A 27619-nucleotide genomic window follows, 5' to 3' on the forward strand; every position below is an offset into this window, starting at 1 on the left:
ACGGGAGAACAGAAGGGAATGAAAGAGTCGTCTGAGTCGTACACTCAGTGTGGAACATTCTCTAATGGGCCGTGCTTGACTGAGGAGGACGAAAACACACACACACACACAGACACACACACACACACACACACACACACACACACACACACACACACACACACAGCAAACACAGGGTTATTGTACCTGTGCACCTGCCAGGCTTCAATGTTGACCTGTGCGTCCCATTGCACATGAACCTGTTTCAAAATATTTCTCTCTCTCTCTGTGTGTGTGTGTGTGTGTGGGGGGGGGGGGGGTTACTGGGATCTTACTGTGAACATTCCTGTGGGGTATGTATGAGCTCTGTGATAAAACACAGACATTTTCCATTTCGTGTTCCACAGGTCCCTGATACTTCCTTAACACACACAAACACACACACAAAAAACTCACACACACACGCACGCACGCACACACACACACACACACACACACACACAGCCCCCTGGCGTTGGTTTGATGTGTCACTCTGTCAACAGCTCTGTAACTATAACCTGTGGGAAGGTATTGCAGTTTCAGCCAGCAGGATTGAGTGGACCTGCGCAGGGCGTTTGATCCCCGGAGGATCAGAGTGACTGACTGAAAGAGGAGGAAGCTGGAAGCTGCTTGAAAGATAAGTTGAAGGTAAGAAAGACGTTCAACAACTCACACAGAACAAAAGCAGTCTTGCTGCCACATGCAGACCCAAAACAAACATGGTAATGATACATTCTGGCCTATATAGCTAAATTAAACCAACAATCCAACAATCACTACGACCACTTCATGCAGTGATTAGCCAGGCATGTGGAGGCATGAGAGTCAGCATGGTGTGTGTAAGAGTGAAGTGGAAGTGTCAGTTGTAATCCCCTTGTTTGAACGACTATTGTCTGCTGCCTCAGGCTGTGTCCCAGAAGAGCTAGAACTAGACACCTTTTCTGTGACCTGGAACTGTGTGAACTCTATTAAGACTCTTTTTACATGTCAAAATAGTTGATTTCATAATGGCTGTTATTAAGCTGTTCTTATTTTGTCCAAATGGCTATTATCATAGAAAATGCTCTGATCACCTGCTTTATGTGTTTCATTTATAAACTGCAATAAAATCACTACCTTGTATTTGTTCTGCTGTCTGACAAGAACCAGAACAATAAGGCCTCAATCACCGCATGACGGAAACGGAAACAAAAGTAGGATACATACAGGACCAGCTGTGACACATGGCATATAACAGCAAAGAAAAAAGACCACGGCTCCAAGGTCTAATTTGTTGTTTTCCCTCTGGTCCCCTCCTCCAGTTTTAGTGGCGTTGTTACAGGGCTGATGAACTATTGTGTGTTTCATTTGCTTTTAGTTGTAAACAGAGCTAATGAAAACGGATGAGATGAAAGTATCGATGAGCAGACTGAGATTGAAGCCTCTCCATATCTGCAGTGTCATCCACTTCACTCTGATGGGTAATCAGACTTCAGAACAAAAAGATGAGAGGCAGAGAGAAAGAGAGACAGCGGACGTAAGAGAGAGGGAGATGAAAGAGAAGATAGAGTACAGATGAATAAGGACTAATTTGTGTAGGAGCCCCATTAAATGTGGCAGTGCTACTGGACCTATAAAAAGGCAGCTGGCAAACCCAACGTCCAACACACATGCTAACTCAGCAGGTGGCGTGTTCTGTCACTTCAACTGCACTCTGTTGACCTCTAGTGATGGATTTACATTTTCAGGTCTAGTGACTGTATATAAAGATGGGCCACGTGTCTCCCCTTCTTCAGAAATCCAGAAATGAAGCCCAAATATCCTGGATACAAACTCTGCCCCGTTTACGGCACTTGGAGCCGGAGTCTGTGCAGCAGAAGTAGTAGCAGTAGGCTAGCCAAACAGCGTCTGCATGCGAATATGCAGAATTTGTCAGTGAGTGACAAGATTTCAGGGCCGGAAGTCTTCCGGTTTCCGTTACTAGATTGACCAATCACATTTGAGCAGGCTATTGATAAACAGTCTGTGTGGAGAGCAAAAGAGGCGAAACACTGGGGGAGGAGACCTGGCAGCGAGATCACGCCCATACATATGCTCAACCAATCGCGAGCCAGTCTCAGCTGTCAATCATGAGGTTTCACTCAGTTTTTGTTATCATCTAATAACTAATTAAAAAAACAAACTTACCAGAAAGAAATAGCACTCCCTACATAAATGACAGAAACAATCTTTGAGAAAAATAATCGATGTTTACTTTGACTTTTTAGTTTGGTCCAGGTCCCATCCACTAACACGGATGCGGCGGGGTTCATGATCTATACCACTTAAATTACGGATAAACCAGCAGATCCTCTAAACCAGCACATCCTCTTTCTCGCGTTTACAGACAGACAGGCACAGCATCTATTTTTACCTCGGCATAAAAGCGGAGACTGTTTTCACACTCCGCCAACTGGAACCGTGCCTTTCATTAAGAAAATCTATTTAGAGCCGAGCAGGGGGGAGGCAGAGGAGCAGGGAAAGATGAGCTCTGATTAAATCTTCAATGAAAATATTTGGGGCTCTGTCTGTTATTTCACCACCGCACACCGCCCCGGTACTCTATAGAGCAGAAGGACTGGGGGGGCAGTTTGTTGCCTGTAACGACTTTTACGAATCGAGACAACACGGTTCGATATCAGCGCAAAGTGTGTGTCAGGGGTTAACTCCATGACTCAGCTGGTGTCAATCACTGGTGTGGTGTTAAATGAGCAGGTCAGCAGACTGAGACCTCCACCATCTGTGTACGTGTCAATGGCAATTAGGCTGATAAGCACATCAGCATAGATAATACGGAAAACAGAAAATCTGAACATTATAAATTAAGGGGAAACTCAAGAAGAGGGCAGCTGATGGAATGACAGCTTCACACTTGGCTAGTGAATTGTAAAAGGCCCAGGAAAGTGCAGCAATACAATGAATAAACCTCAAATTAACAGGCGACCCGCCAGCTGATTCTCCAGTTCAGGGTTCTGCTCACTGAGTCGAGCTTCACTGAACTTTGAATAAACAGGTGAACGGCTCTTTGTGCAGCAGCGTCGGTGCAGCTTCAAGGTTCGGTGGACTGAGTCCTGCAGCCAGTCTTTACTTGCCGTGGCTCAAATACTGCAGGTCACTTTTACAGTTTCAAATAAAAAGCTGCAACCAGCATCACCACGGGGTGAGGAAACCACAGGCACTGCAATAGTTTTACAAATTTTTACATTTTATCCTAAAGAAAAAGGGCAGAGGCTTGAAATATTTGTTCATAGGATCATATCATTTCTGTGATGTAAGAAAAATATCCTTTTCTATGATTTGTCCTCACCTTAGCGTTTGAACTGTTGCAAAAGAGGCGTCCTCACCTTCCCACAAAAGCCAAATTTGAAAGCTGCATATCATCTCTCCTTCTGTCACTAATTGCCATCATGATCTCGACGTCTAAGCTTCATTTGGCTTTTAAAGTAGGTAAAACTGACAGGGTGTGGCGAGACATGCTCTCCCTACATGCGCCGCTACACGCAGCTGAGGGTTCCCAGTTGGCTTATCCATTAAGTTCCATTTACCTGGGTGGTGGACCATTCACTAGAAGTGCACTTTTAAAACAAAAAAACCCAGCAACACTGAGGGCGATGCCAGCTGTGCCGTGCACGGGACGGTGAGGCGAGACGGCGCTGCCAGACAAAGTGGCTTTAAGTGATGACCTTCCTTTTCTCTCGGCCATTGCCACTGAATCTCTAACTAACAAGCTCATTGAAATGCACGACGGGAATCCTGGGGAACAGGAGTCCCACCGGGAACAGGTGGCTTCCCCCGCCACTGAATTTCGGCTTGTTTTAAATAAAATAAATGTATCGTTAGCTGGGCTATTTTAACACCAGACCCCACTGTCATTACTTTAGTTCAGAATTGATGGGGTGATGATGAGACGACGTTCCAACAAGACTTTTATTTTTGCAGTTCAGTTGCACATTCAGAGGTTTTTCTAAGCTACCAAGCAAGAAATGAAGGAGCACAGACTCGTGGAAAGTATGCAGCCATGTGAAAGTGTTTAATTACTAAGCTCCTGTGGGCGCGTGTGTGGGGCATTTCGACATACCACTGGGAGCACGCTGTCAACACAAAGGGGACTGTGGACAAACTTAAATGGCTTACAAACACACACACACACACACACGCGCACACACACACACACACACACACACACGTATCCAAATTCTACTGTTCACTGATAGTTGTGGAATAGACGATATCCGGAAGCAAGGCTGCAGTGAAGAGCCACCTGTGTACAAATAATACATATTCCCTTTAAGACGGAAAAGTCTTTGCACTGCAGATATACAGTCTATGGTTTGTATACTGCACACCTGGGAACTTCCACTGACAGGCTTTACAAGCAGTGGGGTATTCCCAGTCATCCAGGATAATGACTCAGTGTTGTTGGTGGAGCCCTTCATAATGCACCCCCTGCAAAATCACTCTCCAGACCAAGGCAACTTAAAGACAGACACCTTATAGATGTTACTTCTTACCCATGAACACGAGCAAAGTGATGAAGTTATAATATGAGGAATTCTTGTCAAACACTTCTGAAGCCGTTTTTAAGACATGAAACTGTCTGGAAAATTGGGTCCACAAATTTTTTCTGGAGTTTGCCTTTTCCCATATGAGGAGCGGCAGGTTTCCAAGTTGGCGTCTACCGCAGTGTCGGTCTACGAGTATGGCACCTCTTTTTAATCCTGAGATATTTGTATTATTTGTACTTTTCCGGTTTTGCGTCCGTTGCGTGTTAGAGATGTCATCAACACGTTAAGTCACCCGCTCTGAATTTTCCACATTTTTCACATATTCCTGTTGTATTCTCACATGGGCTCACTTTCAGGACATTTTACCTGGGGGTCCTAACTGGAGCAACTACTCTCTAGAAAAATGTCAGGGAAGGTGTCTAGACTTCGGTGCACGTCTGAAAGCAGCTTAATTTAGCTTCTCGTCACTGTTGTGTGGAGAAATCCAACTGATGTGCCTTTCCCTGTGGAGGACAACACCGATGCAGTTCATTTCAGGCTGTGACGTAAACAAGTTTAATACGGTTTATCATGTAAATCCTGAGCGTAAAGTATGGCCCATATTCTAATCCCCAGAAATCCTCCAAAAAACATGAAGAGGCATTTTAGTGTGTGATAATCAGTCAGCTCAACGTAGAGACTCAAAAGACCCTTTCTCTTCTATTGGATGAAACTGTGTGTAATGCATTGTGCGTGTGTGTGTGTCTGTTTCTAAAGGACAAATGGAGGCTGGGACACTTTGATTATGAGAGGGAGCGTCTGCAGCTGCTATCTTCCTAACAGCATCTCCTCTGCTTCATCAGACATCTTTACCGTCTGAGTTCAGGCTTCATGTTTGTTTTCAGCCGATCGGGAACATGTATCAAAGCATTCTGAGGTTCGCTCTCTTACTTCCTGCGCGCTGAGAACGAAAGCACTTATAACGCAACAAAATCCTCTCCGGGGACAGCGGAGAGAAGTGGAGGAGGAGGCGAACAGAGCGACGCAGCACTTTGATTCCAACAGTGTGGAACCCAGACACTGATAGCTGTACGTACCGAGTTCACAGGGGAGCCTGTAAAAATGATATGACGAGGAAGGTTTTGTTCAGAGCCCAAGTTGGTTTAATGAAACAGAGGGAAAGCCATAGTCAAAAGAAAAGAAAGATGAACAAGAGAAGAGGATCCTGTCTTCTCTCTCTGCTGTGTAAACATCTCTGATGGTATGAACAGAATACTAGGTGCTCTGAATTTGAAATGGCAGAGATGCCAGAAGTGATTACTCCAAGAGGAGAGTCTTTCTCTTCATGTATGAACATCTTGTTTAGCCAGTATATTACTCTCACTAGAACATTCTCTTCAAAGGAATAACTTACAGCCACTGGCTAGAAGGTCTATTGTGATTGTAAGAACATTTGAAGGGTAAAGACTAAGGTCATGTATCTCTGGAAAAAAAATCCAGAAACAACCAATAAATCCAAACTTTTCAAATAAATGAGCAGCATGATGAGAACTGACAACTATAATGAAAGGAATCGTCTTTGAAAAAATGTATGTGTACTTTAACCTTTCAGCTTTGTCCATGTTTCATCCACTAATATGGAGAAGGTGGGGTTTGTGACCTTTAATGCAGCCAGCCACCAGGTGGTGACCGAGATGCTTTCGGCTTCACTTTTGGGGAGCTGTCATGTCATCCAACTTTATGTAGAGTCTATGGTTGTACCGAGTGTGACCCAACCACAGCATAACAACCACAAGTTCACCACCTGGTTTGGTCACGTCAATTTAATGTTCAGCCGTCCTCAGCAGGCAGGCCGACCTCACCGTAACACCAGCCCTCTCTTAAACTTGATCATTTCTACACGAGAGCGTGCTGCATGCAAGTGCCGAGACTGGTCTCACTGGCCAATGACGAAACTCAACCCTCTCCGACCCCATGTCTACCCCCTCGTGATGTTGGCAAATAAACCAAACTGTACATTACACTGGACTTACATACGTAGGATTCACTTTATAGTGTTTGTCTTTGTGTTTGCAGGCAAATAAAAGTCTGGACCTTGCTCTTTGTTTTCATGCAACATTTATCTTCTCTTCCCTCCTGCAGGCAGTCTGGTTCAAAACCCATCTTCTCCTGGTTTTCTGTGCCCCATCATTTCTCTTCTTTAGTCGCTTCACAGAAGCTGGGGGTGTCCGGGGTCAGCCCCCTGACAAATGGGCCGACTCATTGTGAGGACGAAGGAGAGAAGGAGAATAAAAGAGTGAAAGGACATTTGTTACTGCCAGACTGAGCAGTGACCTCACCATTTGGACAACCCACGTATTTTTTTGTCGACCGGCGTCCACTTGAGGAAACTCAAAGCAGCGCCTTGCGCATAAAGACAACGGGTTGAGAGGCCCACTTAATGCCTGTCCATAGAATATGCACCATTAATAATACAAACACATGCACCACACCCCAGCTATCATTTCCCATAATCCCATGGGACCTCAGTCTCCCTCTGAAAGAGTGCGCCTGACACGAGCCTCTGACTCAACCCTTCACATCGCAGCTAACCCTTGCATGCACACAAGCACACACGCACACACACACACATCCCTCCCAGGAGAAATTCGGGGGCCCCAGGGTGGGCAGGTGCTGTAATAGCCCCACAGAGTGGTGGTTGTGCATGTGTAAGTGCATGCGCGTGTGTGTGTTTGATAGGGAGTCCGTTTACCGTCTGTCAGTCCAACCGGCTGTTTGCATGAATAGCCGGTCTGTGTTTTTCCTCTCCTGGGGTTTCTGGCTTTATCTTTACATTGCGTGTGTGTGTGTGTCTCATAAGATCAGTCTGACAGATCAATGCATCCAGGATTTTTTTTATCACCCTAATAGCATTACTGGGGTCAGTGTCAGCGGGTGACACACCCACAGCATCCACAGTGTGATCCCACTCCTCCGCTCTCGCCTCTACAGGGGTTTGGTTTGACAAAGACGTGGCCCAGTTACATGTTATGGCGTGAATGTTACCCAGCAGGCAAAGGATTTAAAGCTGCACTCGGCAAGATTTTGATCTAAAAATACATTTGTCTAATCAGCCTAAATCACAAACTGGGGCTGAAAGGAGAGAAGCCTGGGCCATCTCCACCAGCTGAGACCCTGAATATTTACCTCATTTAGCCAAATGAAATTCTGGTATATTTACCCAGAGAAAGAAACCAATCAATAAGTGATGTACAAACTATGAGCTGCAATGAGGGAGCTCTTAAAAAACTAATGTATTCACCAGGGTGAGATATTTAAGGATAATCTAAGGAGTATAGAGAAGGTCTGAAGAGAATGAATGAGGTTTGTGAAGCCAACCATCATGTTAAATCATTTCTGGGTACTGAAGGCAACATGTTTCTAACATGTGTGCAAAATTGCCTCGTGCAGATTTAAGTCACTTCCGATAATGATAAAGCCAGTTTACAGCATGGTTACAATGTCATGGTCATGATACATGGGAGAAATGTAGAATTTAAATAAGAATTAAAAAAAATAGATGAGAATTTATCTGCAAAGCAGTTTTTTCACAATAGAAAAGAAAAACTTTATTCTGCTGATGGTGCAACATTGCATCTGAGTTCTTCCAAGTAACCTCCCAATGTTTCATGACCTTTAAGCTGCAGTGCTTCATCTGTTAAACACATCTGGGTTACTTTGAGCTGATAACAGAGATAAAGTCAGCGGTCACACACAGATGGGAAGCTTTTTTAACACAATACTGCTCCATAATGAGTGAAACATGCAAATGGGAATAGAGATTCAAGCCACTTTCGGTTGCAGTACATACATACCTTGTCAAACAGAGACTTCCATTGCTGAGACAAGGGGAAAGGAGAGAAAAAACAGCAAGCAGAGGAGTGAGTGAGAGGAAAAGATAGACAAAAACCCTCAGAAACAGGTGCTAAAGCAGAGAGGAGCACCTGTTTGGAAATGATGAATCTCGGCCAAATAGATTTCCCTCTCTGTGTGTATTTGCCTTAATTGCAGTCCTGCAATCGCATGCTGTTTTTATCTGATCATCGTGGTCAATGAGCCACAGCAAAAGATAATAATGGCCTCAAAGTGTGGATCATTATGTGTGAGGAGGCAATCGGAAAGTCTGAGGCGGCTAATGGAGGGAGACTGGCAGGCGTGTGCATGTGCATGTGTGTCATCTCCCTTTGAAAAAAGGAAATCCCTCAGGTATTGATGTAAAACTGCAGTTATGAGTTAAGCCATTAGGATGAACAACCTCAAATTAATTTAGGCTCATGTTCATATGACATCCTGCCTCGTTAAATCAAACACACACACACACACACACACACACACACACACACACACACACACACACACACACACACACACACACACACACACACACACACACTTAGCTTCCATTTAAAAGAAGGTGAAGGTCCTGCTGCGTAATTGTAAATATGTAGGTAAAAGTGGTCATGATTGTGTGTGTGTGCGTGTGTGCGTGTTGTCTAGGGGTTGTTTACACAGTCACATTATGGGGATGTGTCTTCATTATGAGGACAAATAGCAACTTAACTGTTTATTTCCTTTGAAGGTGAAGACATGTTTTAGGTTAATGTTAGGATTAGGGTTAATGATGGTAAAGGTTATAGTAATTCTCCAGGAAATCAAAGTTAGTCAATGTAATGTCCTCTGAAGTCATGGAGCCACGTTTGTGTGTGTGTGTGTGTGTGCGCGTGTGTGTGTTTACACTCACGTCCTCTGGAGCCACTGGAAGGACGTCGGTACTTTCCAAAACCTCGATCTCCTCACCCTCCGCGTTGGCCGCCACCGCCGGGGAGCAGTTCACCTGCGCCTCCCGGGGGCCGGCCGTCATCCTCGGGCTGCTCGTCTCCATACACTCCCGCGGAGAGCAGCAGACACTCAGTCCTCAGGAACGACTCCACATTACTGTAGTTTACAATCCCACAAGTCTATCTCCCAAATATATGCGTCAGCCACGTCAGGAGGTAAACCAGCCGAGCACCATTACGCATCCAAGTTGGAATTTGGCACAGTCAAATGAGTGCAGGGGGAATCTTAGACACAGCTAAATAGAAGGAAAAAAAAGGTGAGTATTCCCAATGGACTTCCACAGACAGGGCAAAGTTTCCACCTAAACCTTCCCCCTCAGAGTAAAAGTTGATGTAGTTCTGGAGCATGAATCCTTCACTCAGCGGGGACCGAGGTCTGCAGAGGAGCCTGGACACACACACTGCGGTCCAAGTTCGAGGAGCCGGGGGCGCACGGTGGCGGAGCACTCAGAGAGATGCGACGGTGGCGGAGCGCAGATCCATCTGAAAGAAATAATGACATCATCAAACACTGGCACCAACGTGAAACGCAGGACCGGGATGACGCACAGGTCTCACACGGCTCCTCCATCCAGTGGGGGGGGGGAGTCCACTTCAAACAACACACATGGCGGAGTCCCCCCCCAAAAAAACAACTCTCAGTAAGTGGCCAGTTTTTCTTGGTGCGTCATGATACCTGGCACGCTTCTGCAGGCGGCGCAGCGCGGGGACACACGTCTGCTCCTCTCCGCCGAGTGCAGGCACAGAGCCTCCAGAAGCCGGGGGAAAGGAGGGAGAGAGGGAGGTACACGCCGACCGCCTCCTCCTCCTGCTCCTGCGCTGGGGGTGGTTGGTTCAGCTCCAGGAGACGCGGCCGGGACTCGGTTTGGCTGCTACACGTCGCATGCGTCCTTATGGAAGAGATGGAGGGAGAGAGAGTGGATGGATGGATGGGGGCGGAGAGAGGGAGGCAGAGGGAGGATTTTGGGCCCCGCGGTGAGGAGGGATCACCAGCCTCTCTCGCTCCGGGGGGGTTTCGAGGAACTCCGGGTCCCTGCACTGAACAGCTGGCTGTCACTCTCTCCCTGGCTCTGAGGGGGGGGGGGTCGTCAGGTCATGTGTGCCTGAGGGTGAAATGCAGCAGTTGTCTCAATAGGAGAAATACACACATGGTTAATAAATAATATGGATCAGCTTGAAACCGTTAGATCAGGTTTAGAATTGACAGATGGTGAAAAATCCATTTGGCATAGGTTTGTAACCCATTATGCTGTTTTATTTATAATAACACCATAATGTATAATGATAGTATGTTTAATAGGGTATCTAATATAATGTTGAGTGATCTAGTGATTCATTGCTTAGTTTTTTCCAAAGTAAAAAGAGTTAATATTTGCATTTTACTGGAACAGTGCAACTCTAATTCTGCTTCTGTATATCATGTGAAAAGATGTAAGTATAGCCTGCAGTGTGTTAGGTTTAATTTCATAAGATAAAGGCTTGTGCCAGGATCATATTTTGGGTTGTATTTTAGTAACTTCAGAGAGTTGTAAGTACTGATTCAGGCTGATGGGCAAAAATGGCAATTTTATGCACTTAAAATTGAATCTCCAACACAATAAAGTGTGTAAAAAGTGAAGGGGTCATAATAGTTTCTGTGCAAAGTCACACATTGAGTCTGTTGAGTTTTTTTTTAAAAATATCACAGATACATTTCATCTGTTGTGTAGTTTCTGTGTCTAAATGGTAAATCAATAGTCCTGCATGCTCTTCCAGGGGGTGTTTGCTATTGAATCAGGATTAGAATCAGTTCTTAAGACACACAGTAATAGCTCTGTTGGAGATGAGCACTTCCAATCGATCAGTATCCTCCAGATTGTGCATATTTGCCAAATACTGATCAATAATCACAAAGAGAATTGCAAATGTGATCAAGACCTACGTCGTACAGATCATTCAATTCACTTGTAGATAGAGGTCACAGTTAGTATTGGATATAATTAATCAAACACATTTATATTCCCCTTGTTGGCAGCATATTTGGCTGCACTGTCACACGATGTGCAGTGTGTAATGGTCTGATTCCTCTGTGGGCTTCGTTCACATTTACTGAAGTAAACACCCTTAGATCAAATGCATAAAAACAATATACACATTTATATCGTTAGCTTAACTTAAATATCCAGTTAAAAATTATTCTAAGTAATTTCCCTCTGTGAAGTAAACACCTTCGCCAAGCAAACACCAGTAAACACCTTCGCCAAGCACCAACAGTCCCTTTGAATTAAATCATGCTGCACCAAATTCACACACTCACACATATGAGTCCTGTAAATGTGCCTGAATTATTCCCAGGGAAAATGGGGAAACTGTTGAAAAACACCCCATCTTCCAACATGGATCTGTCCCTTGTCCCAGATCTGCACCAATATTCAGTGAGTTCTTCCCCTGCCCCATACTGCATCCTTCCACCAGGTTTCGTGGTAAGCCGCTCAGTTGGTTCTGTGCGATCTTGCGTACAAACAAACATACAAGCCAACCAACAACGAGGTAATGAACACGTGGGAAATGGCAGTGGGTTTCAACGTAAAGCTACTGGAGTTCATCAGGGTTATCTCATGTTATAAACACTAATGTTTAATGGCCCAAGGAAACTGCCGCCTTTGAATTCTCAGAGAGGAGGGAGCGGCCCGTGCAGGCTTGTAAATTCCAGGATATTTGAGGGAATATAAACAGCCCCCTCCAGGTCGTATAGTGCTACAACGACCCAAATGATGGGGCCCCATTTCAGACAAACACCCACCTCTTACCTTAAGAGACATCAGAGAGGTGCTAATAGTTGGGTGGAAGCCACGTAAGAGGAGAAATGATGTCAGTGTGGTCTGCAGTGTAAAGGTTGATCAGGATCCCTCCAGTGAAACTCCCCCCATGGTACAGTAGCTATGTGCTAGCATCACCATGGAAACAATAAGGCCAGTTGATATTTGTAACCCTGGGGGTCTTTTCCTGACTCCTACACAGCAGAGTTGGGTTAAAGTTGGAGTCTGTTGTGTTGTGAAAAAAAAAGACCCCGGAGCAAGTCTCCATCAGGGGTCAGAGGTCAGAAATCCACTGTCAAATTTTGGGATTTGAAGTTTTATGAAGTTTTGTTGGCTTATAGTGGCATTACTCACAATACAGACTTGAACAGCATCAAAATAATTCACACATACTGATAACCATTCAAATATAAATAAAGTGCTTCAGTGCAGACAAAGCAGAATTAAGGGACTGATTTGCAGCTCTGTTACATTCATTATAGGGACTTCAATGTATTTCAGGTTGCAAATACAATGCATGTCTTATGTGCATAGATTAAATGAGAATCTATTATCTTTACATTTAACATATTTCTTTTTCAACTGTTACAAGACATCCAGAAATGAACAGGATGTAACTGCACTAGCAGTGTGAGGAGATACTTAGAAATAACTAGAAGTCCTGGAGGTTTGACCCCTTGCAACAGCTCCAAAATCTTTATATAAAATCTCTTATTTTTGTCCCATATTAAGTAAATAATTCATTTAATAAATCAACATTGTTAGAGGAGTGGAGGGAGCTATTGTCTCTTTAGTTACATGCACCATGAGACTTTCCATTAAAAGCTGCTAATTGGACAGAATAAGCTTTGATGTGTCTTGCTCTCGCAAATCGAGCACTAACATCAGCTGAGGAGCTGTAACGTGAGGCTGAGGGAGATGGGGGGGGGGGGGGGGGGGGGGGGGGGGCTGGGTAACGAGGGAAGAGAGTGTGAACAGGAGAGTTACTGAACACCTGCTTCTGTGGGAGAAGTCAGCTCGCGTATAAATTATGTATATACTGTGTATAAATTAACAGCCAGCGACAGGAGTCTCTCTTCGAGCTACTTGCAGCCACCAACTGTCGTCCTGTGTGACTTAACCCCACCGATGAACTCATTCACTGTATACAACGAACTCCACTGTATACCTCTCCATTGAAACCCTCTGCCATTTCAAATGATTCGAAACAGACAGAAAACATAAAATACAATAATATAAAATAAAACTACAGTGTTTACTTCAGTTGGGTCCAGTTTGCAAGTTGAGCTGCAGATGCTGGATATTTGAACTATATATAATTTAATTTAAGGAAACTTTTCAAACCATTAAGGCTTATCCATTACTTTTAGCTGGTTAATTATCCCATCTTAAGCGAAGTATTTCAGCTATGCACTTCTTTGAGCAAGCAATATTAACCATTCATTTAAAATATGTGATATTTTAGGCATTAAGCATTTCAACTGTTATCCATCACTATTATGTCAACCATTTACCCATAACCTTTAGAGAACACCTTCAACTTCCTTCTTGGGGTTTGCTCATATTTCAGGTACCCACAGTTGAATTAGGTGACGATACTTGTGTGGAAAAAGGGAACTGCTCCGTTCAGCACAATTTTGGGATTCTGCATATTGAGTTTGTTAGTTATCATTAACGGAATACACAAACATACACTGAATATACTCAGTGCTAGTGTATACTTATACACTGAAATATACTCTACATAGCAAACAACATATGGTTTCTAATTGGCCAATTCAGATTTCTAGGCAATGCTGCCCTCTTGTGTCTCAGTAAGCCTTGACATGACAACATTAAAGTTGGTTTATGTGGTAGGATATCAGATACCAAAGTCCTAACTGTAAACAAAAAAATTGACAAAGTTCATTTTCAATAATTATTACAAGTAATACACGATTTACCATTGCCTACAGTCGTCTGTATAGATGAGTGCTGTTCAGAAATACCCAAAATAATCAAGTAGTAATGGCAAAAACTTGGTAAAAAGAAAAGATTCCATTCAACCAGATGTAACAGACATTTATTGATTGTAAACATTTGGAAAGGCAGGGTGGAGTAAATACATCAAACTGAACCTTGTGTCATGCCACATTATTGCATCTTCTGTGACCAGGAGAGATGAACAGGAATCACAGCAAGACTCGACTGTACTCCTGTCAGTAAACACACATACAACCCTGGAGTATTCGGCAAGCAATGCAGACAAGTTCGCATGGCCATTTCTTGTAAAGGAAAACTTAAAATACTTGAATGTGCTCGGAAATTGCATGCTAACACAAAATGTACAGGTTGGCTGCAGAGTAAATGCACTCGCACAAGCTGTTGGAGTGATCAACGCGTGAAGGAGAGAGAGAAAGAGAGAGAAAGAGAGAGAGAGAGAGAGAGAGCTTTCATTCCACACACTCATCCACTAATGACAAACTGACATGCTCAGATGTGCAAACACAGGAAATAAAAAATGTGCCTCAGAGCGCGTGGCCATGAAACACAAACCAATGTTCTGTCGAAATAAGGGATAGCTGCTAACGTTTGTGCAAGTCAATGACCTGGCTGTTGGTGGGAGTCACACGTGGCCTTTTTGGACAAGCAAATGTACAATATACTATGTCATATACATTATTTACATCTTGTTCAGTCTAATAAAAGCATTGCCTCTATTGCATACCTCACACACCTTAATCCCCAATTCAAGTTCATCATTCCAAATCAGCAAGCAACCAAAAAAATAGCTATATGTTATCTCACTATGGCTCATCAGCAGCTTACGTTATTTTTTTTAAATATAAATATAAATCATTACTTTACTTTGCAAATGCATTTAATTGCAGACAGACAGATAGAGCAAATTAACAGTTTTTGTACAAATTATTTTTTCAATAATCTTCAAGAAGGGAAAATAACAGTGGAATGAAAACTGGAAAAAAAAAAAAAAAAAAAGAGTGTTTGCTAAGGTCATTTTGCAAATGTTTTTTTTTTTTTCTTTCTCAAGCAAAAACAAATTACTTTGTTCTATTAAATTATGAAACAATGACAGGCTTTCCATGGAAACAGGAAAAGCTAAGGTTGTGACTGGTCAAACTAGGGTGTATGTAGCCATGTATCATGGGTAAAGATGGCTGGAGTGTTGGAGGATCATCGTGATTTGAGCAGCACTCTGTACATGGTTAAGCCCAGCAACGCAAACACCGTGGCCCCGACGCTCGCCCGGAGCCAGAAGGTGGAGCTCTTCAGGTCTGCTTGAGTGACATGTCTGTTAAAAACAGAGAGGGTGATAAAGTAGATAAATATAGAGACCAAGTGAAGGGAGGAACAGTTTAGAGTTTTAAGACATCAAGATGAAAAAAGGGATGACAAGGAGAAAGATGAAAGAGCCTAGTTCGAGTGAGACTTCATCTATTAATCATAACTGGGTCGGAGCTGACTGATCACATCTCTGCACAATTTACGGCTCCTACTTTTTCCTCTTTCACTAATGACTCAATTTTGAATCACAAGTGGCAAAGTAATCAGAGGTGTTGCTGTGAAAGATGATGCACAAATGAACATATAGGGAAAATATGGATGAAGTGATGAAGCAAATCATACAGACGAGGGACATGCAGGATTATAGTTATGACATGAGACAACAAGACGAGACATCTCAGACGGCTGAGAACGAGTGACTGAGCAATGAAAAGAACTTGGAAATTGACACTAACTGAATTATAGGATTCAAATCAGACGTGGAAACGCTGATTAAAATCCTCGTAAAAAGGAGCTTGCAAGAAAATTTCAATACATGAAAAGGGCTGTAAAAGAATGAAAGATGAAAATGTTGATATTAAACATGATTGTTGGGGAAAAAGGGAGAAAAATCAAAAGACAACTTGAAGGGAACGGAACAGAGGACTAGTGACTGGTAAATAATGTTCTAAGCGACTTTCTAACTGACCAACACTTTCCATATGGCTCGTCTACATAAGATGGGTCCAATCTGGGCCTTTCATATGTATTGTGGATAAAGTGTGTTGTCCTTATCCATGATTATTTTTCTCTTTTATCTAACTTGTCTTATGATAACAGTTAACCGAATCATTAGTGAATGTTCCTGTTCTGCTGTTGTGTTTGTGTTTACGTGCATGAACTACAGATGTGTTTTTAATGTGTGTGCAAATGAGTCTCAGGCTGTCTGATTCAGTACTTCTGTAGTAGATGGGTTTTCATGGGATACACTGTCGCCAAGGTACCATGTTAAACTAAAACGTTACTTATTTCCTGTCATTTTCTGCCTTTCAAGCCCCTGGAGTGTTTTTATAGGCCCATTCCCTGAGAAATGATGTGGAAATTAAATTAAACAAATTTACTAGAGAGAAGGAAGTAAAACATAAAAAAATAAAAGACATGCATTACTTATATATATGAAAAAAAGAACGAAAAGCTGATGGAAGATTCTTCATAAGGGAAAGCAAAAAGAAATTGGAGGTGAAAACAGCCTGCAAACGTTAGTCACTTATTACATTTGTGCATTATTATCTGTATCTACACTAAAACCCACATGTCAGTGTTTTCACAAATGAAAGTACAGGCAATATTCACATAAGAGAGGATTTAAATGGCTTTTTTTATAATTTTACAACAAATTTAAAATCACCAATATTAATTTACTCTCTATAATCTGATATTTTACTGTGCCTTTGTGTAATACTGCGAATGGTACATGTGATGGCAGTGATTGTTAAGCTTTCCGACCTTCTGCATGCAGCAATAACATTAAATATTTGATTCACTTCCATTGGTTGTAATTTGCATCATCTTCTTTCTGAACCTGTCACTAAAGCTTCAGTCCACTGGCTCAAAATCAAACAACTTCAACTTCAGAATGAAAAAGAAGAAATGACTGATGGGAGAGAGCACAGATGGTAACGTGTCAGAAAGGTAAAGAGGACCTTCTAAGTACGACAGCGTAGAGCTTGGCCCTGACCGTCTGGAGCAGCTCAGAGTTGAGGAAGTTGTGACACAGGCAGAAGGTGCACCGGTTACAAGTGCACATGCAGCGCAGCCGGGCGTGGCTGAGGAGAGACACCCACACAGAAACACAGAAACCACACACGTAGGGTATTAAACACATACCGAAGCAAATCCGGCAAACACACACACAGACAGACAAGGGGAAGGGAAGAAAGTTAAGAGTTTAAAGACGACTCCAACAATACAAGAGTCAAGAGCCAAGTCCATGAAGAGAAGTTGAAAACTTTCAGCTGTGAGACACATTCAGGGGAATGTGATAACAAGTACAACAATCACTGATTATTATTTCAACAATAAAAGGGAAAGTTACTGAGAAAACAAGTTTTTTTTATGTGGATGAACAAAGCCCTTTGAGGACTACTATTAATCTCCGGACACACAATAAAGAGGAAGATACTGATGCATCAAAATGGCAACAAAAAACACAGTCATCTATTCTGAATTCAACAAAACTTCATCCACAAAATGTTGCGACAAAGAAATATCCTTCTGCTTGGTAACATTATTAAATTGGTTTGTGGAAAAACGATAAACAAATGCTCAGATGAAATGTTTGTGTGAGCCTCTGGGAGAGATCAACATTCGTTTAACTGCAGAGCAAAACGCTGCATCAGACCGAAAGCTACATGCCCAGAGGGCAGTGAAACGTAGAATGAGGAGCATGATGTCAGAAACTGTGACGTGCAGAGAGCAGGAACATGCCCACAGGGAATATGTTTACCCTGACTGAGGGAATGAAGCAGCAGAAATTATAGCGAGTAGGCTATAGCTTTGTATTTAAACTATAAAATGTGTTTAAATGATTCCTTACTAATAAAAAAACATCCCAACCACCCCACCTGCTCACATAAATTCATTTTTAGATGATCTGCAGCTGTGGATTTACAGAACTAGTTGTCTGGTGTAGTTTTCCATAGACATATGGTAATGTTTAAACGAACTGCAGATTGTCAAAATATCTCCCAGTAGAATCAGCTTTCAGATAATCATAAAACACTAAGCGGTCAGGTTGTAGCAGCTGTTACCAAACTGAATTTCCATTTTATACAAAAGAAGGCAAAAGTTAAAAATCAATTTCTGTTGGCTGAGAGTTTCTACCAACATGTAACCAACGTGGTTAAGTCCATGTGAAATCATCACACATTAGGGCAGCATCATCAGAGACTGACTCTGACTGGTCATATCTCCCTTAATATAGGTCACAGAGAAATTGTGAGTGATTGTATTAGTTTAAGTAAAATTTGCTAATAAGCGATTGGTCAGATTCTTAACCAAAGTTAGTTTATAATGTCAACAAGACCTCCAGAGAGTTTGATGTTTGGTTATTGAGTCGGTGCTGAGATATCATTACTTATCTGTAGTGACATCATCATCATAACTGACTGGTGAACAGCAGTTAGTGATCAGTACAGACAAGCACATGCAAATGTCCACTACTTTGTTGATGGGCTCCTTACATGTCCTAAATCATGGGAATAAGAAAAGTGATAATAAAAGCATTTCACTTTAAAAGTTCTGCTATGACTTTGAAACATTTTATACAAGAACGCTGAGCCTCATGTTTACAAACAAGTATTGAACTAACTAACTATAATTTGTATGATATTGTAATCAGGTCAAATAAAATATGCCACTTTAGTCTATAATGTATAACAGAGCTGCAACATTACAGTTACAGTAACTCTAACACTTGTGAACAAGAGCTGGGTGGAGTTAATACACATTAACCAATTAGAAATTGCTTCCTATAATTAAGTTTCTCAGTCAGTTAACTCAGCTAGCTAATGTGTAAAATACCTGGTGGAAGTATAAAGACTCTAGATCTAGTGTCTGTATACGTACGGGTACATGGCCATGGTGGTTAGTTTGGTGTAGATGTCTTTGTTGGGTGCTGCTGCTGTGCTGCAGGTGAAAGACTGGGGAGGCGGCATCTTGTGCTTCCTGCAGAACTCCAGGGGAGTGCAGCCATACATCTGTTTGATCTCAGGCAGGTCAGACTTGGTTGCGATCATCATACACGGAGTCTTACTGTCCATGAAGTATTGCTGAGGGAGGAGGAGAGAGGGTGAGGAACGTTTGTGTTTGAGATATTAAACGAGTGAACAGTTGTCTTGATAAAACAGCACACATGGTTTTACCTTGAAGACTTTGGCGCAGTATTCAAAGGAGTAAGGGTTACTGACATCATACACCAGGCAGACTATGTCACAGGCCATATCAGCGTCGGACAAATAGTCGAAGTCAGGGAACACTTCATGAAGCTGGAGGGAAGACGACAGGAGAGGACATGAAAGGAAAGAGAGGCTCCTTCAAAAGCTTAAGACAACACAATGTGACTTTTACTGAGCAACAGTGCCCTCCTCTTTCATGTAGAGAAAAAACTGTCTATCAATCTGTTGATCGGAGCTCTGACTGTGTAGTCCCACTATCCAGATCAGTGGATATTACCCATGATCCTCAGCCTCCTGAACCAGAAGAGCTGCCACTGGAACAAATACGCCAAACTCTGCTAGAATTCTTCATATTTGAAAAGTTTCCTCGCAGATTTTTGGCGATGAACACCGTTTTTTAATGATTTCTAGGTCTCTTTACCTGATCTACAGTCTGATTCAGGCTATTTAAGCAGCGGCTATCAGTCGAAGAGTGGGAATGAAAGCTGCACAACTCTCCATATTCCAAGTCAGAGCACCATCAAACTAATTCTAGTTGTTTTATGGTTTATACATAAAGTCAGATAAGTAACACAGTTGACAATCAAGCACACAATTTATATCCCTTTAACATATTGTACTTAATTGTTTTGTTATATGATGAAATGAAACACAATCACTTATTATTAATTATTATTACTTTACTATTTCTGTCTTTATTATTGTTTTATCATTGGACGAGCTTTACTTGGACGCTACAACTACAGAAATTGATAGAAATTCCAATCATATTTGAATATTAGGGGTTTCTGATACTCACCAGAAGGTATTTCTCCTGACCGTAAACATATGTTGTGCTGATGGCGTAGTAGGATCTGTGTTCCTCTCGAATGGTCTTTTGGCGCTGAGAGGGAGAAATGTCACGTAAATCAGTCAATATATACTTACATAATAATATATACAATACCATGCATGCAAGAAAAGAAAAAAAAACACAAATACCTGACCTTTATGTCTATAACTATAAAAATACGGACCATTTCTATTTACAACTGTTTATGTTTGTTTTACCGTGAGGTTTCTACCCAGGAAAGCCTGGAGGAAACCGCTCTTGCCGCTGCCAATGTCTCCGAAGACGTTACAGCGGAAGACGCCGCGCTGGGTCTGCTTCTTCTGCAGGTCAATCTTCTTATCTCTGGTCACTGCAGAGGGCAAAACCCACACAGGGGCGTCAAAGGATCAGTGTGCTGTTTACTAACTAAATGTATAATGAAGAACTTAAGGAAAAAAATAAATATTAATTAAACTTAAATTTTTCTGAGAAACATTGCAGTGCATTTGCTTCTCTCTCGCATTCTTGATATATAAAAATCAACACAATTAGGACCTATATGTCATTATGTAGGTTTATATTAGCTAATATGTAAAATACAAACGTACCTGTAATCCCTGATGCCTGCGACTCCTGCTCAGCAACAATAGAGTAACCAAGATAACCCAAATACTCCAGGCATCGCTGGACGTCCAGATATGTCGTCAGCCTGAACGTGAGAAAGTTGGAGGAAAACAAACTAAGTAGTGGATCCATTGAATATAGAAATCTGGCATCTAACCAACAGCATCTTTTTGATTTGACCACCAGAGGTCGCCAAAGTCAGACATTCTTTTTACTCCACACAGTTTATTAAAATTATACTTAATTGTCCTCCTTACGTCCACTGGGAGAGATATCCCTGGTAGGTGATCCAGCCGTTGTCATTAGTGCAAACTGTGTTGCTAACATCAGCACCCCAGGGCATGTAGGGAAAAACCTCAAACAGGTCCCTCAGCTCATCTGGTGACAAGGCACAGTCTCGGTCCTGTTTGACACAAAGATTGTGGGTCAGGGAATCTGGACCGAAATATGGATATGGAAAATGATACTAAAGGTGTGATTTTAAGGGTGAATATTAACTGATTGAAGTACACTTGCTCCGTATATTACAGTATATAACTCTGTGTAATTCACTTTGTTTACCACTTGTAAATCTCTACAGGAGAAAAAACACATGATGGACCAAAGCACACGTTCACAGTTGGACACTGATCAGTATAATAGAAATCCGATCTTGACACAGGCCACCGCTTTCACTCCGTGACCGAGCCTAATGCTCCTGTCAATCCCTGCTCAGTGGTGAGGGGTTAAATCACGGCCCGGGCCAGGTGGACGGTGTTGGCTCTGGGAGAGGAATGTGTTTGTGCACGGTGCTGGGTACTGAGCAGCTTCTCTCCGAGGCAGAGGCTAATGTAAATAAAGAACCAGACTTACAGGATCGTACCTTATCATGTTTGTCAAAGACGCTCTGGAGGAAGAGGTAGGCATTGTGGTTGAGCTCCGTGGTGCAGTCTATAGGAACTTTCAACCTGGAGAGAATTAAATATGACAGTTTCCAGACATATTTAGGGACACAGACACAAGATGAACACAACGAACATTACTACACAAATAAAGTTAAAGGAGAAACTGATAAACTATAAAACGTGGCAGTGGGGTTTTAGGTTGGCATATTAGCAGATGTGATGAGAATGTACATGTTTGCTAAAAACCATGGTGTTAAATCAATTAAGCTGTTTTCCGACATGAACTTCAGAAAATGCCTGGAAAATTGGGCCAGGAATCTAGTAACAAATTAAGATGATTGAAAGTTTGACCAAAGGCACAACTGGGGATCATTTTCTCTCCTTCAAAAAGATAGACGATAGAATAATTTCATGTTTTTGTCAACTGAAACAAAAAGGAGAACATTTTATTTGAGAAAATACAGTTTTAACCTGTGCCACACAATGCAACCCTCATATATACTGAGGGAAAACAATAAAAAGGTTCTGGACTCACGGTGGGAAGAGGTAGTCCTGATTTAACTCCAGGTCATCGTCATATCCGAACCTCCTCAGCACCGTCCAGGTTGTTTCATGACGACCTCGCTGAATGAACAGGGTGTGCAGGAACAGGAAGCCTGGAGTGGAAAGACACAGAAACACAAAACAGTTATAAAATAATGCAAAAGCAGTTTTGTTATTGTATGGTTAAAGAAATGAAGGCGGTCAGTCCGTTTGTTCCTACCTTTCAGACTGAGTCCGTTATCACAAACTCCATCGCTTAAATTCTTCCTCACTACATTTTTTACATCCTCTAACGCCTGAGGCTCGAGTGGGGTGTTGAAACATGTCCGCTATGAACAATCAGACAGAGACATTATTGTACATCAAAAACTAGCAAAAAGATCACTGAATGTATAAAGTAAATGAATGTATTAAGAGATTATTTCAAAAAGCTGAGTTGCTAAATGTAGTTTTATATATTCATCAGTTGATTTACCTGGAAGAAGTTGAGCTCAATATCATTAAGAATCCCATCATTGTCGAGATCCGACACTTTGAAGATTCGGGTCAGAGCTTTCACACAAAGCAGCTTCATCTGGAAATAAAGGTGATAAATGAAAGTCACTACATTTAAGATATTTCACACGTTTATATACAAAAGTAACATTTAGCTTTTGGGGATTTAATTTTCCCACAGAATTTTGGGCTCAGATTAAAGAAATTTATATATATTGTAAAATTCTGTTAAATGCAAATTCAGAGGGATTTTCTATTGCACGCCTTGATGCAAAACAATGAACTCAGTCACAACAGCAATGTCGACAGTGTTGCTGACTTTGCATAGTTTTATTTTTGCTCTTACGTCTTTCTTCTCCGGACAGTAGAGGGGGCCGGTGGGATGCAGAACGGCTTTTTGGGCGTAGTAGAACAGCTCTGAGATGTTCTTCAGGTTTTTTGCGGAACACTATTCACATAACAAGAAGAAGAAGAAAGGAGTGTGGTTAACACATGGATGAAAATGTATTTTCAATACTGCAGTGCAGAGCTATAATGACCTGAAGAGCCTTGTAGCATATAAACATCTTAACACCTTTGAAAATCTCACTGTGCTGCAGCTTAATGTGAACAAATGTCTGTAATATCAACAGTTTCCTGGAGAAGCAGGACAACTGCTGTTTATCTACATGTCCCTGTGTGTGTGTGCATATATATGTGTGTATTTACAATCTATGCGGTTATGTGTATGTGTGTGAGAGGTAAGTCAGGGCCAGACAGGGTTTACACATAGGATCTGTCTGAGAATCAGAAAAAAAGCACCGGTGAATCCCTATTAGGAGACAGTAGTTAGGTGTTAAAGACTGACACGGGAGGAGGTTAAGAGACAGTGACCCCGTTCAGACCTGGTATTAACATCCCTCCTGAGTGATCCGATCACAAGCAGTCAGCGCTAAGTACAACTCGCCCATATGTGTCCTGAGATCACATCACTCAGAACTCATTGGGAGATGGCCTGGAATTCATGTGGCCACATTATTTTCTCTGTGTGAATGCAAATGCGTCCTGGGCCACAAATGAAGAACCACTAACCAACCGTACATTGACTTGTTGACACTGGTGACCACATAATGAATGATACAGATACTTAGAATGGGTTAAACCTTCATATCTGCCCACAGCTCATTGATTGATGACTGACTAAAAACAACATTATTTGGTCTTAGCGAACACAAATAACATTCGTGATTATTTGCATAGAGAGCGATGAAGTGAGCTCCGATCACAAGAGACACACTCAGGACGGGTGTTAATGAAAGATGTGAACATGACCAGTGTGATTGTGTTCCACAGATAAGGAGTCACAGTACAGTTCATCATGACGTGTGTTTGAGTTCATCTCAGAGCTGCTGTCAAGTATCAAATCCACTTGCGCTGAATATACTGTCACTCAAAACTGAAATTGAGCCCATTTACAGTTGCTGTGCTTCCTCTTTGTGAACACTGCAGCAAACTGTTGTGAGGCTTCCCCAGTCGAGCAGTTCACAAAGTTCAAAAACCACACAGCTGATTAATGACAAATATTATGGGAGAAACAGTTTGGTTGAAAGTGAGCATCGTAAATATGAATATGTTGTGTGATCTTCAGTTGGCTTTGAATTGTTTCCTATTGTTGATAGCAATGCATTGTCCCACACTGAAACGTATTGTTTTACTAGTGAGGAACCACAGCAACAGTGAACAAAGAGTTCCGTCTCTCACCTCAACACAAGTCTCTATCTCACTGTACTGGTTCATTATGGGCAGTATGGTCTCCATGCTGCTGTGTTCCACCAGGTCCGACTTGTTCCCCACCAGGATCAGAGGAACCCTGGACAACACAACCACAACATTGAATATTAAGAAGAAAAAAAAAAGGAATTTCTTTGGACACGTTTCAGTATTTTTCCTACAATAACAGCAGTGGCTCATTTCACAGTGAGTGCAGGAGGCTGAATCTGATCATGTGAAATGCTGCACAGCCACTGCTGCTCACAATGAAGCTTTGATGCTGCAGAAAAGGCTCTTTTCGCAAACTTTCCATTGGGTCGATTGTGCACTACGAGCTAGCTGTGCTAGCGGTCAGAGACAGAGAAACAGACGTCCTCTGTCTCCCTATTTCATTTGTCTGAAACCGACATGACAAACACAACTATAGACTATTTTTAAACAAGTTCACACCTGCTGTCCTTGTCCGTGTTCTCAAGAATGAGAGGGATCCAGTGGCTGGTCACCTACACAGACCAACACAAAGGTAGAGAAGATCAAACTTCTGAGACACGACTCCTAATTTATGAGTCACATATTTAAAGTTTAACTGTAATACAAACAATTTATGGAAATGCGAGCAGCAGCAGAGGTAACTCACCTTTTCTATGGACTTCTTGTTGTTGACAGAGTAGACAATGCAAATGACATTTGCCTATGAGAGAGACAGACACAAGTCTTAAGCTTTTACCTGAACACATCTCTTCTCTCTCTGCCACAGAAATGCATTGACTCACCTTAGAGATCTCCTGAAACAGCTGCTCGTCTGTCTGCTCTGCCTCTGTCGCAAAAAAGACAAACGTACGATTGTTCAAATCTAGAAACTGTTTTTCTTTCTCAAGTAGCCAGGCAGAAAATAGTGTGAAGATACGATTTTAAAGATTTATGATGAACGAAGACGTTACCAAAATTGACAACAGTAGTTAAAGCACCATCAGATAAAAGCGTTTTTCAGAGGGAAAAAGAGGAAACAGTCATGGCCTTAAACTACCTGAATAGTCCACGATGTGCGTGGGAACTCTCTCTGGTGTGACATCTGCAGGTATGGTGATTTCCTCAGCTCGGTAGGGCACCTAGGAAGAACACAAGTGATACATTAGACTATGGCTGAAGTAGACATGTTTACAACTGGCTACACAGCTTCATTAATCCCGATGCGAAGTGTTATAAATATCTGACATAATAGGTTTCTCTGTACCACATGTGGGAACTCCTCGCTGACCAGGGACATGATGAGAGACGTCTTCCCCACCTTGGCTGTGGAGAGAGGGAGAACCAGGAGGGGTTTAGCATACCTTGAATTATGGCTTGATGATATGGCCCAAAATGATTTAAAGATACAAATGTTCAAATCAGTCAACCTCCATAATTATCACGATTAAAGCCACATGATTATATATTTGAGGTGTACACACTGATTTTGGCTCCTGAGTGAAGGTTGTGGTTTTAAACACTTCTTTATGAGGAGAGAAGGATAAACAGGAACACATTTAATGATACCTCCGTACTGTGTTTGCACAAATCAGGAGCATTATATTGACATATACTGAGCCTTTGTTATATTGCTATAGATGAAAATGATATTGCAGTAGTTATTGATATTGTTTTATCTCCCAGCCCATTCAACAAACCATCACTAAATCATGATAAGTCATGTTAATGTGTTCCTTGTTGGGACTACACTTCTCTATTTAGCAAGAGAGAATAGTAATAAACTATTACTATCACGAGGCTACACAGATTTCATGTTATGAACATTACAAAACAACATGGTCATTTTGTTTGGCTGGTGTGTGATCTTAGAGATGCAGTGTCCGTCCTGGATCTGACCTGCTTTTTCAATTCTGTTTCAAGCACTAAACATTAAATGAGTGACAAGTCTAGATAATAAAACGGTTTATTTTGAGGACACTTACCTTTATTCACAGATATTATAATTATGAACTGAGCAGAGGAAACTTGCAAAAGGGAAGATGTGCACTGATATAAACTCAGGTCACAGAGAAATGGCTCTCATGTCATTTTAAAGCTCGACAGTATGATATCCACAATTCAAATGATTACAACAGTTAAAATTGAAATGCAAAATATATATATATTTTAAAATTGGTCTTTCAAAGACATTTCTAGCCTCCCAGGCCATTGGGAGGATGCTCAAAGAAATACAACACATACTGAACGGAATCGTTTTGAGTGAAATGACCCAGATGGTGCGTTAAGAGAGAAGAATGATCTGCTGCATGTTTAATATATTGTATTGTTCATTATGTTAATTACCAAGTTGGGGTTTGAATGGTCTACACGTCATCATGAGACTGTCAGCATCACATGTGCAGCTGGTAGCATCTCTCTCTCTCTCTCACACTCTCTCTCTCTCTCACACTCACTCACTCACTCTCACACACACACACACACACACACACACACACACACACACACTTTCTCTCTCACCGTCGGCTTTACTTACACTCTCCCACCAATAAGATCCTCACGTCTTTGCGCATGGTGTCCGGCCTCAGTGTGAACCATGTATGCTCCAGAGAGGACGAAGGAGACTCACTCCCAGCTCTGCGGGCCTGACTCGCTCTGCTCGCGGCTCCCTTCACATGCTCAGCTCCGGTTCCCTCAGCGGACCGATACCAACCATCTGATGTGTCCTGGGTTTGTATTGTCTGGTGTAAATAAGTCTATTCTACCCGGGGACACAGTCCACAAGGAGTTAGCTCCGCTCGTGTTCAGCTAGCTAACCTCAGTTGACTGTGACAGCAGCGTTAGCGTTAGCATGTGTCCTCCGCCACGCCCCTCCGACTCAGCTGACCGCGCAAAGATCGTATATTGACTAAAGAGTCACTCCCTGTCCCCGTTTTCACTGTGTCATCCCTCTACTTTAACAGTTCACTTTGTATTTACGCCGAGAACTGCGATGCTCATTTGTGTTTTTGAATAAATTCAGTGATCTACAACTCCACCCGAGATGAAAAGTAAAATCGTGGAATTTTTTTCTGTTTCTATTTGCACTACTTCTATGGGAAAATAACTTTTTTGTATCACCTGCCTTTGAT

The 27619-nt window shown here is 42.1% G+C and overlaps 2 protein-coding genes and 1 long non-coding RNA gene across 8 annotated transcripts in view; 1 reads left to right on the forward strand and 2 right to left on the reverse strand.

Moving 5' to 3' along the window:
* The window catches only part of rhbdl3 (rhomboid, veinlet-like 3 (Drosophila)), a 52952-nt gene extending 42636 nt beyond the window's left edge, over nt 1-10316 (reverse strand). For 2 of the 4 annotated variants that reach the window (XR_004615642.1, XM_034602518.1), the window contains exons 1-3: nt 10074-10316; nt 9301-9880; nt 8375-8398 (exon numbers count right to left, since the gene is read on the reverse strand). Coding sequence is in view for 3 of the 4 variants with exons in the window: in XM_034602518.1 (XP_034458409.1) it covers nt 8375-8398; nt 9301-9441 (165 nt within the window). In the remaining variant the exon portion in view is untranslated. The remainder of the gene's footprint in view (nt 1-8374; nt 8399-9300; nt 9881-10073) is intronic. The other 2 variants (XM_034602555.1, XM_034602530.1) reach the window with 2 other exon arrangements.
* Nucleotides 10167-14689, forward strand: LOC117771806. Its single transcript, XR_004615652.1, has 3 exons — nt 10167-10181; nt 10298-10314; nt 14582-14689. It is a non-coding gene; the product is annotated as an uncharacterized LOC117771806 (long non-coding RNA).
* On the reverse strand, nt 14239-27419 carry rhot1b (ras homolog family member T1). 3 transcript variants are annotated; one of them, XM_034602478.1, is made up of 20 exons: nt 27025-27371; nt 25756-25814; nt 25549-25630; nt 25295-25338; nt 25159-25212; nt 24972-25024; nt 24513-24621; nt 23119-23220; nt 22753-22851; nt 22498-22606; nt 22270-22390; nt 21713-21797; nt 21108-21253; nt 20835-20935; nt 20466-20596; nt 20215-20298; nt 19383-19505; nt 19087-19289; nt 17198-17285; nt 14239-15487 (listed from the first exon to the last, which is right to left on the reverse strand). In XM_034602478.1, the coding sequence occupies exons 1-20, from the start codon at nt 27059-27061 to the stop codon at nt 15338-15340; spliced, it is 1980 nt and encodes a 659-aa protein (XP_034458369.1). In that variant the 5' UTR covers nt 27062-27371; the 3' UTR covers nt 14239-15337. The 3 variants fall into 3 exon arrangements, with proteins under 3 accessions (XP_034458369.1, XP_034458360.1, XP_034458378.1); XM_034602469.1 differs by having other exon boundaries at nt 17163-17285; nt 27025-27318; XM_034602487.1 differs by lacking the exon at nt 17198-17285 and having other exon boundaries at nt 27025-27419.
* Nucleotides 27420-27619: the final 200 nt, after the last annotated feature.

Source organism: Hippoglossus hippoglossus, chromosome 1 (genome assembly GCF_009819705.1).
Source record: "Hippoglossus hippoglossus isolate fHipHip1 chromosome 1, fHipHip1.pri, whole genome shotgun sequence".
Taxonomy (NCBI): Eukaryota; Metazoa; Chordata; class Actinopteri; order Pleuronectiformes; family Pleuronectidae; genus Hippoglossus; species Hippoglossus hippoglossus.

What these genes read in the sequence shown, in the direction of transcription:
- rhot1b (XM_034602469.1), bottom strand. Translation starts at nt 27,061, where the DNA reads ATGCGCAAAGACGTGAGGATCTTATTGGTGGGAGAGT. An exon ending in GCACATCGTGGACTATTCAG is followed by an intron (nt 25,339 to 25,548) that starts GTAGTTTAAGGC and finishes TTTTTGCGACAG; the next exon opens with AGGCAGAGCAGACAGACGAG. An exon ending in TCCTGGGTAGAAACCTCACG is followed by an intron (nt 20,299 to 20,465) that starts GTAAAACAAACA and finishes TCTCCCTCTCAG; the next exon opens with CGCCAAAAGACCATTCGAGA.